The following is an 18,801-nucleotide window of genomic DNA, read 5'->3' as shown; positions in this document are numbered from 1 at the left end:
CCCCTGTAAAGATTTGCACAGTGCCTGGAACCGCTGTTATTATTAGTAACATCTTTGGATCCACTGTAAATAATAGAAAACTTTCTGGAACCCCTATAATTATTAGTATCACCTCTGGATCTCCTGTAAATATTAGCACCTTCTTTAGATCCACTGAAAGTATAAGTACCTTTCTGTATCCACTGTTAATATTAGTACCATCTCTGCACGCCCTGTAAATATTATTAGAGTTTCAGGATTACCCGCCAAATATTAATACCATCTCTGGAGGCTGTGCACATATCAGCACAAACCCCGGATCCCCTGTAAATACGAGTGTCATCTCTGGATCACATGTAAATATTGGTGCTATCTCAGGATCCCCTGTAAAGTTTAATACCGATTCAGGATCCCCTGTAAATATTAGTATTGTCTCTGGATCCCCTTTGAATGTTAGTACGGTCTCTGGATACCCTGTAAATATTAGTATGGTCTCTGGATCCCCTGTAAATATTTGTGGGATCTCAGGATCCCCTGTAAATATTAGTGCGATCAATAGATCCCCTTTAAATATTAGTGCGATCTCTGGATCTCCTGTAAATATTAGTAACTCCTCTGGATCCCCTGTAAATTTTAGTACCGTCTCGGGATCCCCAGTGAATATTTGTGTCTTCTCTGCATCCACTGTAAATAATAGTACCGTCTCTGGATCCCCTGTAAATATTTGTAACATCTCTGGATCCACTGTAAATATTAGAACCGTCTCTGGATCCGCTGCAAATATAAATGCCTTCCCTGGATCCCCTGTAAATATTAGGACTGCGTCTGGATCCACTGTAAATATTTGTACCATCTCTGAATCTCCTGTAAATATTAGCACCTTCTTTACATCCACTGAAAGTATACGCACCTTATCTGGATCCATTGTAAATGTAAGTGCCATATCTGGATCCACTGTAAATATTAGTAGTTTCTCTGCACTCCCTGTAAATATTATTAGAGTTTCAGGATTACCCGCCAAATATTAATACAATCTCTGGATGCTGTGCAATTATTAGCACAAACCCCGGATCCACTGTAAATAGTAGTGTTATCTCTGGATCAAATATAAATGTTGGTGCGATCTCAGGATCCCCTGTAATTTTAATACCGATTCAGGATCTGCTATAAATATTAGTATGGTCTCTGGATCCCCTTTAAATATTAGTACGCTCTCTGGATCCCCTACCAATATTAGTGCGATCTCAGGATCCCCTGTAAATATTCGTACGATCTCTGGATACCCTGTGAATATTAGTGCGATCTCAGGATCCCCTGTAAATATTAGTACCACCTCTGGATCCCCTGTAAATATTAGCACCGTCTCGGAATCCCCTGTGAATATTTTTGCCTTCTCTGCATCCACTGTAAATAACAGTACCGTCTCCGGATCCCCTGTAAATATGTGTAACATCTCTGGATCCCCTGTAAATATTAAAACCGTTTCTGGATCCCCTGTAATTATAAGTGCCTTCTCTGGATCCTCTGTAAATATTAGTACAATCTCTGGATTCCCTGTAAATATTAGCACCTTCTCTGGATCCCTTGCAATTACAATTACCATCTCTGGATCCCATATCAGTATTGATACCATCCCTCGATCCCTATGTAAATATTAATTCCGTCTCTGGTTGCCCGGTAACCCTACCCCGAACCCTAACTTGGGTACTTAATTGGCTAAGCGATCGGAGGCATTCAGCAGTGGTGAACGAATGCATTTCCGACTGAAGCGAAGTATACAGTGGGGTCCCCCAGGGGTCGGTATGAGGGCCATCGCTTCTCTTGTTGAATATAAATGACCTGGGTTTGGGTAGAGGGAGTACAATTTCGAAGTTTGCAGATGATACAAAACTTGGCAACATAGTAAGTAGTGAGGAGGATAGCAGCAGACTTCAGGAGGACTGAGACAGACTGGTGAAATGGGCAGACACATGGCAGATGCAATTTAATGCGGATAAGTGTGAAGTGATGCACTTTGGGCGGAACAACAAGGAGAGGCAGTATAATCTAAATGGTACTATTTTGAGGGGGCTGCAAGACCAGAGGGGCCTCGGGTGTATATTCACAAATCACTGAAGGTGGCAGGGCAAGTCGATAAGGTGGTTAAGAAAGCGTATGGGATAATTGGCTTTGTAAATAGGGGCATTGAATGGAAAGGCAGTCATACTAAACCATTTCAAAACACCGCTTAGGCCTCAGCTGGAGTTTTGTGTACAATTCTGGGCACCACACTTTAAGAAGGACGTCAAGACCATAGAGAGGGTGCAGAAGAGATTTACGAGAATGGTACCAGGGATGAGTTACTTCAGTGATGTGGAGAGATTGGAAAAGCTAAGATTGTTCTCAGAGAAGAGTAGTTTAAGGGGATTCCTGATAGGTGTGTTCAAAATTATGGGGGGTTTTGATCGAGCAAGTCGGGAGAAACTGTTTCCCCTGGCAAGTGGATCGGTAACCAGACGTCATAGATTAAAAATAATTGGGAAAAGAACGAGATGGGAAATGAGGAGTGATTTTTTCATAAAGGGGGTTTTTAAGATCTGGAACGCACTCCCTGAAAGGGTGGTGGAAGCACATTCCATAGGAAATTTGAAATGGCAATTGGACATGTACTTGAAGAGGATTAATTTGCAGGTGTATGGCGAAAAATCTGGGGTGTGGGATTAAATTGGACAGCTCTTTCAAAAATCTGGCACGGGCACGATGGGCTGATTGGCCTCCTCATGTACTGTAGGATCCTATGAAAGAAACCAATCAAGTTAGTCAAACACAATTTGCCTTTTACAAATTCATACTGACTTTGATTTATTGATCCATATTTTTCCAAGTGCCAATAAATTTTGTCCTGGATTATTGTCTCTAAAAGTTTCCCAGTCACCGATGTCAGGATAACTGGGCCTGTAATTGCCAATTGTATCCCTCTCCCCTTTTTTGAACAGGGGTGTAACATTTGCAATGATCCAGTCCTCCGGCACCGTCCCCATATCTAAGGAGGATTGGAAGATTGTGGCCAGAGCCTCTGCAATTTCCACCGTCACTTCCCCAGTAACATTCGATGCATCCCATCTGGACCGGGAGACTTTTCCACTTTGAGCGGTACCAATCTTATATGCGTCTCCTCTTTATCTATTTTTATCGTATCCAATTTCTCTACTACCACCTCCTTTACTGTGGCTTTGGCAACATCCTCTTCTCTCGTGAAGGCCGATGTGAAGTATTCATTCAGTACCTCAGCCATACCATCTGCCTCCACAAGAAGATCTCCTTTTTGGTCCTAATCGGTCCCACCCTTCATTTGACGAGCCTTTTAATATTTATATGTTTCTAAAAGACTTTTGGTTTCCCTTTTATGTTACCTGCTAATCTATTCTAATGAACTCACTTTGCCCCTCTCAATCTTTTAGATCTCCTCTGTACTTTTTATATTCAGCCTGGTTCTCCACTGAATTATGAAACTGACATCTATCATAAGCCTCCTTATTCTGTTTCATTTTAATCTCCATATCTTTAGTCGTCCAGGGAGTTATAGCTTTGAATGCCCTTCCTTTCCCACTCGTGGGAATGGAACCACTCTGTCCCCGAACTATCTCCGCTTTGAAGGCCTCTCATTACTCATTTACTGTTTTGCCTGCCGATTTTTGATTCCAATCCACCTGGGCCAGATCCATTTTCAATTCAGTGAAACTTGCCCTTTTCCAGTTAAGTATTTTCACATTTGATTGCTCCTGGTCCTTTTCCATAACAATTCTAAACTTAATGATATCGTGATCATTGTTTCTCAAATGCTTCCACATTGGAACATGGTACACCTGCCTCACATCATTCCCCAGAAATAGATCCAGCACTGCTTCATTCCTCATTGGGCTGGAAACATACTGTTCCAGAAAGTTCTCTTGAACACACTTCAGAAATTCATCCCCCTCTTAGCCCTTTACAGTTTTACTGTCCCAGTCTCTACTGGAATAATTGAAGTCCCCATTATCACTACACTATAGTTCGTGCATCTTTCTGTAATGTGCCTGCTAGTTTACTCCTCGATCTTCTTTCTACTATTTGGTGACCTACAGTATTCACCAGTAGTGTAATAGCTCCTCTATTGATCCTTAATTCTAACCAAATAGATTCTGTATTTGATCCCTCAACTATATCATCCATTTATTGTGCTGTAACAGTATCTTTGATCAATACTGCCACCACATCCTCGTTTTCCTTCACTGTCATTCCTGAGTACCATGTAGCCAGGAATATTAAGTGCCCAATCTTCACCTTCTTTGAGCAAGGTCTCTGTTATTGTTACTATGTCATTGTACCAGGCAGCGACTTGCGCCACCAACTTTATTTACCACGCTCCATGCGCAACGCACATGCACTCCAAACCCATCTCAGACTGCCTAGCATTTTCCCCCTGTCCGATCCCTCCTATTTATGAACGATTCTTTATTCCAATGCTGTTTATCTCTCCCAGTCCTCTGTGCATCTTGTTTCTCCAATCCGAATATTTCATCCTGGTGCCCATCCCCCTGCCGAATTAGTTTAAACCCTCCCCTACAGCACGAGTGAACCTCCCCGCAAGGACATTGGTCCCAGCTCTGTTGAGGTGCAACCTATCCGACCTGTAGTGGTCCCTCCTGCTCCAGAACTGGTCCCAATGCCCCAGGAATCTGAAGCCCTCCCTCCTGCACCGTTACTCCAGCCACGCGTTAACCTGTCTTATCCAATTATTGCTTTACTCACTAGCGCGTGGCACTGGGGGTAATCCAGAGATTGTCACCTGAGAATTCTAACTCGCTAACTTCCTCCCTCGCTCCTGGAACTCTGTCTGTAGGACCGCAAGCATTTTCCTTCCTATATCATTGGTTTCCACATGGACCATGACTTCCGGCTGTTGCCTTTTTCCCCTCCCCCCAACTCAAAATTATCTGCACCCTCTCGATGATGTCCTTTATTCTGGCACCAGTGAAGCAACACACCATGTAGGACTCATGTCGGCAGTGAAGTAATACATTTTGGTAAGAAGAATGCAAAGAGGCAATATGAACTAAATTTTACAATTTTAAAAGGGGTTCCAAGACCGAGAGGGTATAATTTCAAAGTTTGCAGATGACACATAACTTGGAAATATAGTAAACCATGTGGAGGAAAGCAACAGCGTTTAGGAGGTCAGAGTCAGACTGGTGAAATGGACAGAGACATGGAAGATGAAATTTAACGCAGATAATTGTGTAATGATACATTTTGGTATGAAGAATCAGGAGAGGCAATTTGAACTAAAAGATACAATTTTAAAGGGAGTGCAGGAACAACGAGACCTGGTGGTGTATGTACACAAATCTTTGGAAGTTGAAACGGCTGTTAAAAAAAGCATACGGTTCATGGGCTTTATTAATAGAGGCATTGAGTACAAAACCAAGGAGGTAATGCCGTACATTTATAAAATGCTGGAGTATTGTGTTCAATTCTGAGCACAACACTTTAGTAAGAATGTCAAGGCCTTGCACAGCGTGCAGAAGAGATTTACTCGAATGGTACCAGGAATGAGGGACTTCAGTTATGTGGCGAGACTGGAGAATCTGGGGATGTTCTCCTTAGAACAGACATGGATGCGAGGAGAGTTGATAGGGGTATTCGAAATCATGAAGGGTCTGGACAGAGTAGACAGAGAGAAACTGTTCCCATTGACGGAAGGGTCAAGAACCAGAGGACATAAATTTAAGGTGATTGGCAAAAGAACCAAAGGTGACATGAGGAAAAACTTTTCCACACAGGAGTGGTTAGAATACGGAATACACAACCCGAGAGGATGGTGGAGGCAGATTCAATCATGGCCTTCAAAAAAGAACTGGATAAGTACTTGAAAGGGGAAAAAATGGAGGTCCACGGGGATAGGACAGGGAGTGTGACTAGTTTTTTTGCTCTTGCATGGAACCGGCACGGACTCGATGGGCCGAATGGCTTCCGTCCGTGCTGCAACCTTTCGATGACTCTATGAAAGATCAGCGGAAGGGGACTAATTGGATAGCTCTTTCAAAAAGCCGGCACAGGCAAGATGGGTCGAACGGCCTCCAGTGCTGTAAGAGTCCATGATAACACTTGACCCCTTGACGGAATCTTGCCATATAAACTGCTCAACTTTCTATGCTTGCTCTTGCTGGATAACTGACTGCAGCTAATGAATCTCTTCTGAATTTCTTCAGGTTGAGCCGACCCTCCAGTTTCAGTATCGACTCACGATATGAAAACACAGCTGGAAGTAAGCGGTCGGCTCCATGGAATCAGCTGATTGATGAGAGATTAACACCCCAGAAATACGGCATGGCTTGTGGTGATGGACTCGAATTTTTGGAGCAAAACCAGACGGAGACGGGACTGCTGGCCAAGTTAAAGTTTATTGGAACGCTTTGTGCACAAAGGGAGAGTGGTAGGATTCCCCCAGCTCGCACTTAACTCTCAAAGGAACATCAGCACAACAAGCATGTTTGCACCTTTCAATTAGCAACAACCACCTGCTGTGAAAGGTGAGGGTACATGTTTACGTAACTACAGTGGGTTTCATTGAGTGGTATAATCTGACACTCATTTGTCAGGGGCTACCTTGCGTCGTCCCATGTAATTAAACATCTCACATTCCTGAGGAGGACCATTAACAGTAAACACATAAGTCCCAGACATTGAGATTGCACGGGGGTCTTCACAAAGTCCTGATCAGCTCATCCCTTACTCCCTTTTGTGCTGGGGTGACCTTGGAGATATCTACCGCTCCTCCCTTAATCATCCGAAATAAGCTGGTTAGGATAAACAATGTCAGCCTCCGCCTTGGGTAAACATTCCTTAACTTGTTCTGGAGATAAGCGAGGTGCTGGCCATAAATCCAACAAACCTGCCTTTGTCAGCTTTTACAGTGTGAATTACGAACTGCTACCATAATGGTCAAGTATCCCATCACGCTTTGCTGCTACCTAAATGCTACAGGTGCGATTTAACTACTTTTGTATGTGAGGATAGGAGTGGCTAATTATTCTTTTACATAAATATTTATATATATCTATCAGTTTAGGTGAGGTGAGGCTGGAAGTTTTGGATTTCTGTTCACAAGCCTATTTTTCCAGTCCAACAGTGGATTTCCGATCCACTCATCTGCAGTGATGGCAAACCGATCATTTATTTTTGAATGATATTTTGAGAGCTCTGAGATGAAGTGGTGGTGTTTGGGAGCCTGTCGTTTTGTTTGTTGTGACCCAATGATTTTGTTAATCATGGCACTACCAACATCAGAGACTGACGTGTAACCCTGGATATGATCTTTCTCCAAACACTGCCACATTAGGATCTGGTACCGCTCGGTATGGTACTGAACACATCAACGAAGATTTGATTCCGGCTCAGCAGTGAGTCAGCCCTGCTTAGCCAGGTCGCGCTTCTGCTAATGATTCATTGATTGGTGTTGGGCAGTCCCTGTCGGAACATCTGTTGAGGACAGACTTAGGCTCACTGTCACATTCCCCAATCTCCCACTGATGTCCATCATGTGGCCCCACTCACAGTATCAGAATAGTTGCAGCACAGGAGGAGGGCATTCGGCACATCATGACTGTGCCGGCTCTTTGATAGAGCTATCGAATCAGTCCCATTCCGCTGCTCTTTCCCCGTAACCCTGTAGTTATTTCCCTTCCCGTATTTATCCAATTCCCCTTTGAACGTTATTAATGAATGTGCTTCCACCGCCCTTTCAAGCAGCGCATTCCAGATCATTACTACTCAGCGTAAAAAAATGTTTTCTCATTTCGCCTCTGATTCTTTTGCCGATCACCTTAAATCTGTGTCTTCTGGTTACGGACCCTTCTGCCACTGGAAACAGTTTCTCCTTATTTACTCTGTCCAAACCGTTCATGATTTTGAACAGCTCCATCAAATCTCCCCTTAACCTTCTCTGGTCTAAGGAGAACAACCCCAGCTTCACCACTCTCTCCACATAACTGAAGTCCCTCATCCCTGAGACCATTCGAGTAAATCTCTTCTGCGGCCTAAGGTCTATCTGAAGGCTTAGACATCCTTCCTAAAGTGTGGTGCCGAGAACTAGACACAATTCTAACCTGTGTTTTATAAAGTTTTAGCATAACATCCTTGCTTTTGTACTCTATGCCTCTGTTAATAAAGCCCAGGGTCATTTTTTTTTAACAGCCTTCTCAAATTGTCCTGCTACCTTCAAAGTTCTGTGTGTGTGCACCCCCAGGTCTGTCGGTTCCTGCACCCCCTTTTAAATTGTGCCATTTAGTTTATGTTTCATTTCCTCGTTCTTCGTACCAAAATGTATCAATTCACACGCCTCTGCGTTAAATTTCACCAGTCTGCCTCTGTCCTCCTAAAAACATACGAAATATGAGCAGGAGTAGGCCATGTTGGCCCCTCGAGCCGACTCCGCCATTGAATAAGATCATGGCTGATCTTCAACGTCAACTCCACTTTCCCGCCCGATCCCAATATCTCTCGATTCCCCTAGACACCATACATTTTTCCATCTCAGCCTTGAATATACTCAACGACGGAGCATCCACAGCCCTCTGGGGAAAAGATTTGAAAAAGTTCACAACCCTCTGAGTGAAGAAATTCCTCCTTATCTCAGTCCTAAGTGGCCAACCTCTTATCCTGAGACTTCGCCCCCTGGTTGTGGACTCTCCAGCCAGGGGAAACATCCTCTCAGCATTAACCCTGTCAAGCCACTTGAGAATCTTTTATATTTCAATGAAATATTCTATCATTCTTCTAAAATCCAGAAAGCATAGGTCCATTCTAATTATTCTCTCCTCATAGGACAACCCTCTCATCCCAGCAATGAATCTGGTGAACATCCGTTGTACCACCTCGAAGGCAAGTATACACTTCCTTAGATCTGAAGACCAAAACTGTACACAGTACTCCAGAAGATGTCTTAACAAAGCCCTGTACAATTGTAGCAAAACTTCCTTACTCTTGTACTTCAACCCCCTTGCAATAAAGGCCAACATGCCATGTGCCTTCCTAATTGCTTGCTGTACCTGCATACTAACTTTCTGTGTTTCTTGTACGAGGACGCCTAAATCACTCTGAACGCCAACATTTACGAGTTTCTCACCATTTAATAAAATATTATGTTTTTCTATTCTTCCTACAAAGTGAAAAACCTCACATTTCCCCAAATTACAGCCATCTGACAGCTTCTTGCGAACTACTTAACCTGTCGATATCCTTTTGCAGACTCTTTATGTCCTCCTCACTGCTTACTTTCCCATTTAGTTTTGTATAGTCAGCAAACTTGGATACATTATACTCGGTCCATTCATCTAAATCATCAATATAGATTATAAATAGCTGAGGCCCAAGCAACAATCACTGCGGCACCCCACCAGTTGCAGCCTGCCAACCTGAAAATTATCAGTTCTCCGTCCGTTAACCAATCCTCTTTCCATGCTAATATTACCCCCATTCCCATGAGCACTTATTATGTATTACAACCTTTTATGTGGTACCTTATTAAATGCCATTACACTGTTACTTTATCAAATAACTCAATCAAGTTAGGCAAACACGATTTGCCTTCAATAAATCCGTGCTTACTTTCATTTATTAGTCCATACTTTTCCAAGTGCCAATTCATTTTGTCCTGGATTATTGTGTCGAAAGGTTTCCCCACCACTGTCGTCAGACTGACTGGCCTGTAATTGCCGGTTTATCCCTCTCCCCTTTTTTGAACAGGGGTGTAAAATTTGCAATCTCCAGTCCTCTGGCACGATCCATATATCTAAGGAGGATTGGAAGATTGTGGCCAGTGCCTCTTCAATTTCCACCCTCACTTCCCTCAGTAACCTATGATGCATCCCATCAGAGCCGGGTGACTTTTTTACTTTGAGTACTGCCAATCATTTAAGGACCTCTTTATCTATTTTAATCCTATCCAATATGGCAACTACATCCTCCTTAATTGCTACAACGACAGCATGCTCTTCTCTGTTGAAGACTGATGTGAAGGATTCATTTAGTAGCTCAGCCTTGCCCTCTGCTTCCAAAAGAGGATCTCCTTTTTTTCCCTAACCCTTTGACTGCCCTTTTTATGATTTTTGGGTTCCCTTTTATTTTGGCCGCTAATCTATTCTCAAACTCTTTCAGTTTTTTTGCCCCTGGTATTCCCATTTTTAGATCTCCTCTTTACTTTCTATATTCAGTCTGTTCTCTATTGAATTATGAACCTTAAAAGTCTCCTTTTTCTGTTTCATTTTAATCTCTATATATTTAGTCATCCAGGGAGCTAGATATTTGGATGCCATTCCTTACCCATTTTGTAGAGATGCGACGACGCTGTACCCGGACCATCTCCTCCTTGAAGGCATCCCATTGTTCAATTATGGTTTTGTCCACCAATTATTGGTTCCAATCCACCTGGACAGGATCCATTTTTAACTCGCTGAAATTTGCCCTCCTCCAGTAAAGCATTTTCAAATTTGATTGTTCCTTGTCCTTTTCCGTAACTATTCTAAGCATAATGATATTGTGATCACTGTTCCGCTATTGCTCCCCCAATGAAACATGCTCTACCTGCCCACTTCATTCCTCCAGAATTATATCCAGCACTGTTTCCTTCCTGGTTGGGCTGGAAACGCACTGTTCCAGAAAGTTCTCTTGAACACATTTCAGGAATTCCTCTCCCTATTTGCCCTTTACACTGTTAGAGTCCCAGTTTATTTTGGGATAATTAAAGTTCCCCATTATCACCACTCTATAATTCTTGCATCTTTCTGTAATCTGCCTGCAAATTTACTCCTCTATCTCCTTCCCACTATTCGTTGGCCTATAGTATCACCCAGTAGTGTAATAGCTCCTCTATTATTCCTTAATTCTAACCAATTAGATTCTCACTTTGACTCCTCAACTACATCATCCCTCTCCAGTGCTATAATAGTTTATTTGATCAATACTGCCACCTCCCTCCCTCCTTTCTTTCCTTCCCTATCTTTCCTCAACACCTTGTATCCAGGAATATTAAGTACCAGTCCTCCCCGTCTTTGAGCCAGGTCTCTGTTATTGCCTCTATAACATAATCCCATGTGGAGACTTGAGCCTGCAGCTCACCAACCTTATTTACCACGCAACGTGCATTTACACACATGCACTCCAATCTCATCTTAGACTGCCTCGCATTTCCCCCATGTCTGATCCCTCTGATGTCTGAACTATTTTTTACACCAGTGCTGCTTGTCCCTCCCAGTCCTCTGTGCACCTTGTTTCTCCTCGCGAATGTTTCATCCTGGTGCCCACCCTCCGCAAAATTAGTTTAAACCTTCGCACACAGCACGAATGAAGCTCCCCGTAAGGACATTGGCCCCAGCTCTGTTGAGGTGCAACCCGCCCGTCTTGAAAAGATCCTGAACATAAGAAATACGAGCAGGAGTAGGCCATACAGCCCCTTGAGCCTGCTCCGTCATTCAATTAGATTATGGCTGATCTTCGACCTCAACTCCACTTTACCGCCCTATCCCCATATCCCTTGATTCCCCGAGAGTCCAAAAATCTATCGACCTCAGTCTTGAATATACGCTATGATTCAGCATCCACAGCCCTCTGGGGTAGAGAATTCCAAGGATTCACAACGCCCTGACTGAAAAAAAAAACGCCTACTCATCTCAGGCTTAAATGTCCGACCCCTTATCCTCGTTCTAGACTCTACAGCCAGGAGAAACAACCTCTCAGCATCGACCCTTTCAAGCCCCTTCAGAAGCCTAAATGTTTCAACGAGTTCACCTCTCAATCTTCTAAACTCCGGAGAGTATTGGCACATCCTACTCAATCTCTTCTCATAGGACAACCCTCACTTCCCAGGAATTAATCTAGTGCACCACCTCTAAGGCAAGTATATCCTTCCTTAGAAAAGGAGAACAAAATTGTACACATTACTCCAGATAGCAAAACTTCCTTACTCTTGTACTCCAACACCCATTGCAATAAAGGCCAACATGCCATTTCCTTTTCTGATTGCTTGTTGTACCTGCATGTTAACTTTCTGTGTTTCATGTACGAGGACACCCAGATCTCTCTGGACACCAAAATGTAACAGTTTCTCACCATTTGAAAAAAAAAAATCTGTTTTTCTATTCTTCCCACCAAAATGAATAACCTCGCATTTCCCTACATTATAATCCATGTGCCACCTTCTTGGCCACTCACGTAACCTGCCTATATTCGTTCGCAGACGCTTTGAGTCCTCCCGTCAGCTTACTTTCCCACCGTGCTTTGTATCATCAGCAAACTTGGATACATTACACTCGGCTCCTTCATCTAAGTCATTAATATAGATTGTAAATAGCTAAGGCCCAAGCACCGATCCATGCGGCACCCCACAGCCTGCCACTCTGAAAATCACCCATTTATCCCTACTCTCTGTAACCAATCTTCTATCCATGCTAATATATTACACCCCAACAAAATGAGCATAACATACTTTTGTGTGGCACATTTTATTCCCAACTGCCACAGAACTGGTCCCAATGCCCCAGGGATCTGAAGCCCTACCTTCTGCACCATTTCTCTCGCCACTTGTTAACCTGTCTTATCCAACTTTTCCAATACTGACTAGCGTGTGGCACTGGGAGTAATCCAGAGATTACTACCTTTGAGGTCCTGCTTTTTCAACTTCTTCCTTAGCCCCTGAAACTATGACGACAGGAGCTCGACCCTTTTCCTTCCTATGTCGTTGGTTCCCACATAGGCCACGACTTCTGGCTGTTGCCCTTCCACCCTCAAAATGTTCTGCACCCTCTTTGTGATATCCTTTACCCTGTCTGACACCAGGGAGCTAAGAAACCATGTGGAACAAATGTCGGCGGTTGCAGAAACGCATGTCCATCTCCCTGACTATCGAATCCCCTGTAACAACTGCATTTCCTTTGCCCATCTGTGCAGTCGAGTCTCCCACGTTCTTTGGATTTGCTCCGAACTGTACTCCCCCGAGGTGTCAACATCCTCAGTGGTTTGTGAGTGCCGCACTCCCAGGGGATTCCTGCACTGCCTGCCTGTTACTCCCCATCTGTCTGGTGGTCAACCATTCCATCTCCCCTCAACCCTCAGTATTTGTGGGGTGGCCACCTCATGAAACGTGCTATCCATGAAACTCTCAGCTTCCTGTATGCACTGTAGTGACACGAGAGAGGACAGGATGGGAAAGGCTGTAAGGAACGGGATGGGATCGGACGTGACAGCGGTGAGGGACTGGGTGGAATGGGTCGGGAGTGTGGCATGCAGGGTTGGTGTCTTGGGCGTGGGGGGTGCGGAGGGACCTTGCGGGATTGGAAAAGTTTGGACCATGGAGATTTGGGCAGGTTTTGAGAGCAGTAACCAGCAGAAGAACAGCCTTGGTTCCAGTTCAGCATTGAACCCAATAGATTGGAAAATTTGTCTGACTGTCTCTTAACTCTTTGTTAAGGGAGAGTGAAGGATGGCGCCTGCACTGCACTCCCTCCTCACTCCTACAGCATTGCAGTGCTCCATCCGCCTGTATCTTTCTGTATCAATTCTGATCATATCAGGGTTGGCACAGCCATCTCCTTCTGGGCACAGATGCCAACCCATCTTATTCTAGAAGTGCTGGTACTTCTGGAAATATCATAGCGTTGTAGTTATCAGTTTTCAACTACAATCTGTTGCATTTTGCATGTCCAGCTGTACAAGGCCAGCAAAGACCTCGCAAAGATTTGGGAGAACTCACAAGATTCTTCGTGTGGTCCCCACTGGGATACCTTCTCCAGAAAAATGCAGAGTCCAGTGGGTTGGAATCCAATGAGGAAGACCAAGGAAGGGAGAAACAAGGGACAGCCCTTAGAAGACATCTTTAATGTTTCCCAACACAAGTTGAGAAATATTGCCATAAACATCTGAGGAAAACAAGCAAAAGCAGACAGCTGTGGGAGAATATTGGAGTGTCAGGATGATCTCCCCGAGGGAGGGGATGTGGGTGGGAAGATTGGTGCCAGATATCATCATTCCAAACTCCCGGCAAAAAAACAGGATATTTCATTTGAAGGCACAAAGTTACATTCTGAACAAACATCCAAAGTTCACCAGGTGGTACAGCAGGCCAAAAATATTCAAAATTGTTCATCACTTAAGGATAATGGTCTCCAAAAATCTGTCCAGGACAATATGAGGTACTGTCCCACCCATTAGAACTTCACAATCCAAGCGTTTCACCCTCGCATTTCACCTGCATGGAGGCTGCAGATCGATGGGACAGAGATTTGATGAAGCAATCCATTTTACTCAGCAACAGTGAAGTGTACAAAGAAAATTACAGCCATGATTAGACTCAGTCACAAGAGTCACGGGGGCGGGTCTAGGGGGCATGTGAGGTGGAGGGGCGGGTCGGGGGGCATGTGAGGTGGAGGGGCGGGTCGGGGGGCATGTGAGGTGGAGGGGCGGGTCGGGGGGCATGTGAGGTGGAGAGGCGTGTCAGTGAGGAGGAAGGGGCTGGTCAAACTACAGGCCGCAGAGAAGTCTCAATTATGATGACACTGTGGATAAATTTTACCTGTCTCTTTTTGTACAATACTTTTTCATCAAAGATTAAAGATTTCCATTCAAGATGAGAATCCTGTTCAACAATTCTTCACAATGCTGTCAGTCAGCGTTAAGTGAGTTCGAAGCCAAATATTGTTGGATTAGCTTTAAAATGCCTCATGATTCCAAACGTTTCTGTGATGTTTTGTGTCTCCGGCAACAAGAGCTGGGATGGGATTTGTGCGATGGAAAGTGAAACAATCTCACTTCTAGTGCAGGAGAGCGGTCAGCTCTTAGGTTTATTTAACCAACTGGACAATCAGAACAAAGGGATATGTGAGCACATTCTTAATCTCCTGTCTGACTTTGGTCTGAGTCAGGACGTAGATGCAGGTGTTACTGCAGGAGCTGAGGAGTTGCAGTATCGGCCCGATGTATTCTAAACCGCCTGGAAGGTGGTTGCCGAAGATTAGATCAGTGACGTGATTAAACACAATCCGTTCGTGGATGGTGGACACAGCTTGTATCATCCACAACAGTATGAAGCTTGCAGATATGCTGAAGAGCAGAACGATGGACTTCCTGCGGTTCTCCATCTCCGTATCCTTGTGATTCTCCCGATCACGCTTCCCCCGGAGCCCCCTGCGCACTCGACTCGCCAGTAAAATGTGTCTGACCGTCAGAGCGTTGAGGAGCAGAATCAGCACGAACGGGAGCAGTGGAGTTAACGCACGATGAAAGTAGTCGAATGCTTTCCACAGGAGTGAGGTATAGTAGCTGAACCTCACCATGCAATATACCGGAATGGAAAATAAATAATTAACTTGATATCGAAAATACCAAGGGATGTTCTTCAAACAGCTCAACACACTCACTGTTCCGAGAACCACAGCCGCTGTTCTCGCGGTACAATAGTTAGTTTTCAGCTTCTGGCAACAAATGGCCACAAATCGATCAAAGGTGAAAGTGACGGTGAACCAGACAGAACAGTCTGTGGCTGCATGAGTGAGGCAGTCACCGAGACCACACATGGTAACGCTGTTTATGAATATATTAATGAAATAAAGGGTGACAATACGGTCCAGTATCACAGCAGTGACGATAACGGTTAGATCAGCCGCTGCCATGGACACCAGGTAACAGGAGATGCAACGAGACAGACCACACTTTCCCCGGGATAAGATCAGGATCACCAGCAGGTTAACTGGGAGAAATCGGAACAAAAAAGATCAGGAAAATCACTCATCAGATTGGCAACAAAGATTGGACAGCATTTTGAGAGGAATTTACACTGAGCTTACTGTGTTCAGCAAATGGTGACCGAACCCCAGACCTGGGCAGTGCCATCAAATGGAGACTGAACCCCAGACCTGGACAGTGCAATAAAATGGAGACTGAACCCCAGACCTGGACAGTGCTATCAAATAGAGACACATTTAGTAAAAAAGAGGTTCACAAAGTATTAGCAAATAAGAGACACCAGTCCACCAGAATGAGTGAGTGAATGGATAGTGAAAGGCAGGGTGGGGTCAAAACACTCATCACCTTGTGGAGGCAGAGCGCATTGCCGAGTTTCCAGGTGAGTACTTTGCTTCTATCTTCAATAAAGAAGAGGATGCTGCCAGAGTCACAGAAAAGAAGGAGGCATTAGATGAATTGTATCGTACAGAATTAGATGAAGAGCACGGGGTGCATCTTAATTGCTCAGGGAGGTAAGTTGGAAACAGAGATCTACCGGTTGCAGGTGCATCTGTCCGTGAAAGTATTGGTAGGACTGATCACCGCACAGTCCTTGTGGAGACGACGTCCAGTCTTCACACTGAGGACACTGTCCATCGTTTTGTGTGGCACTACCACCATGCTAAATGGGATAGATTCAGAACAGCTCAAGCAGCTCAAATCTGGACATCCATGATGCGCTGTGGGCCATCAGCAGCAGCAGAATTATATTCGAGCAAAATCTGGAACAACATGGCCTGGCATATTCCTCACTCTACCATTACCATCAAGCCAGGAGATCAACCCTGGTTCAATGAGGAGTGGAGATAAGCATACCAGGAGCAGCACCAGGCGTGCCTAAAAATTAGGTGACTGTCTGGTGAAGCTACAACAAAGGACACATTCGTCCCAGCTTGCTTTAGACAGAGCTAAGCGATCTCACAACCAGTCCTGCGACATCCAGCCTTGAATGCTAGTGGACAATTAAACAACTAACGGGAGGAGGAGGCTCTGTGAACATTCCCATCCTTAATGAAGGCAGAGTCCACCAGGTCAGTGCGAAAGACAATGCTGAAGCGTTTGCAATCATCTTCAGTCAGAAGTGTCGTGTGGATGATCCATCCAGGCCTCCTCCCGATATCACCGCCTTCACAGAAGCCAGTCTTTAACCAATTAGATTCACTCCACGTGATATCAAGAAACGTCTGAGTGCACTGGATGCAGCAAATGCTGTGGGCACCGACAACATCCCGGTTGTAGTGCTGAAGTCTTGTGCTATAGAACTAGCTGCGCCTCCAGCCAAACTGTTCCAGTACAGCTGCAACACTGGCATCGACTTGACAATGTGGAAAATTGACCAGGTATGTCCTATCCGCAAACAGCAGGACAAATCCCAACTGGTCAATTACTGGCCCATCAGTCTACTTTCAATCATCAGCAAATTGACGGAAAGTGTCGTCGACAGTTAATCAATCAACATTTACTCACCAATAACCAGCTCTCCAAAGCTCAGTTTGGGTTCCGCCAGGTCCACTCGGTTTCAGACCTCATTACAGCCTTGGTCCAAACATGGACAAAAAGCAGAATTCCAGAGGTGAGGTGAGAGTGACTGACCTTGAGGCCACATTTGACGGAGTGTTGCATCAAGGAGCCCTCGTAAAATTGGAATCAATGGGTATCACGATTTGCTTTCTGCAATTATTGAAATTGTGCCCAGCACACCAAAGTCCAATTCATTAATATATATCAAGAAAATCATGGTCCTGTACAGGGAACACCTCTGTACACCTTCCTCCAGTCCGAAAAACAACCGTTCACCAATACTCTTGTTCCCTGTCATTTAGCCAATGTCCTATGCACATTGCCACTGCCCCTTTTATTCCATGGGCTTCAACTTTGGTGAAAAGTCTATAATGCGGCAATTTATCGACCGCCATTTGGTCGTCCGTATACACAACATCAACCGCAGTGCCCTCATCAAACCTTTCACTTAACTCATCCAAATACTCAAACAAATTCGTTAAACACTACGTGCCTTTAAGAAATCCGTGCTGAATTTCCTTGATTATTCCACACTTGACGAAGTGACTGTTAATTTCATCCCGGATTATCGTTTCTAAAAGCTTCCCCACCACCGAGATAAACAGACTGGCGTGTAATTGCTGAGTTTATCTTTACACCCTTTTTTTAGATTTGCAATTCTCCAGTCCTCTGACACCACCCCCGTATCTCAGGATGATTGGACGATTATCGCCTGTACCTCTGCAATTTCCAACCTTACTTCCCTCAGCAACATCGGATGCATCCCATTCGGACCGGGTGACTTATCTACATTAAATACAATCAACCTTTCTCGTACTTCCTTTATAAATTTTTATCCCATCCAGTATCTCAACTTCCTCCCCCTTTACTGTGACTTCGGCAGCCTCTTCTTCCTTGGTAAAGACACGTGCCAATTATTCATTTAGGACCTCGGCCATCCCCTCTGCCTCAGTGTGCAGTTCTCCTTTTTGGTCCCAAACAGCCCCACCCATCCTCTTACTACCCGTTTACTGTTTATATGCCTGTAGAAGTCTTTTGGATTCTCTTTTAAATTAGCTACCATTCTATTCTCATACTCTCTCTTCGTCCCTCTTATTTCATTTTCTACTTCCCCTCTGAATTTCTATATTCAGCCTGATTCTCACTTGCATTGTCAAACTGAATCTGACAAACGCCCCATTTATTCTGCTTTATTTTACTCTCGATCTCTTTCGTCATCCTGGGAGCTCTGGCTTCAGTTGCCCTACCTTTCTCCTTCGGGAATGTACCTAAACTGTACCCGAACCATCTCCCCTTTAAATGCTGCCCATTGTTCGATTGCAGTTGTGCCTACCAATCTTGGAGACCAATTAGAACCATAGAACCATAGAAAAGATACAGCACGTAAGGGGGCCATTCGATCCATCTTGTCCGTGCCGGCTCGAATTTACCCGAACCAGATCCGTTCTCATCCCACTGAAATTGGCCCTCCTCCAATTAAGTATTTTTACTCTGCATTGTTCCTTGTCC

General features: G+C 44.4%; 1 protein-coding gene across 1 annotated transcript; it reads right to left on the bottom strand.

Moving 5' to 3' along the window:
• Positions 1-14,831: 14,831 nt before the first annotated feature.
• On the bottom strand, positions 14,832-18,510 carry LOC137310319 (G-protein coupled receptor 15-like). Its single transcript, XM_067978177.1, has 2 exons — positions 18,438-18,510; positions 14,832-15,736 (listed from the first exon to the last, which is right to left on the bottom strand). The coding sequence occupies exons 1-2, from the start codon at positions 18,508-18,510 to the stop codon at positions 14,832-14,834; spliced, it is 978 nt and encodes a 325-aa protein (XP_067834278.1).
• Between the last annotated feature and the right edge of the window lie 291 nt (positions 18,511-18,801).

This window comes from Heptranchias perlo, unplaced genomic scaffold (genome assembly GCF_035084215.1).
Source record: "Heptranchias perlo isolate sHepPer1 unplaced genomic scaffold, sHepPer1.hap1 HAP1_SCAFFOLD_241, whole genome shotgun sequence".
Classification (NCBI taxonomy): Eukaryota; Metazoa; Chordata; class Chondrichthyes; order Hexanchiformes; family Hexanchidae; genus Heptranchias; species Heptranchias perlo.
This window is presented reverse-complemented; position numbering and strand designations above follow the sequence as displayed.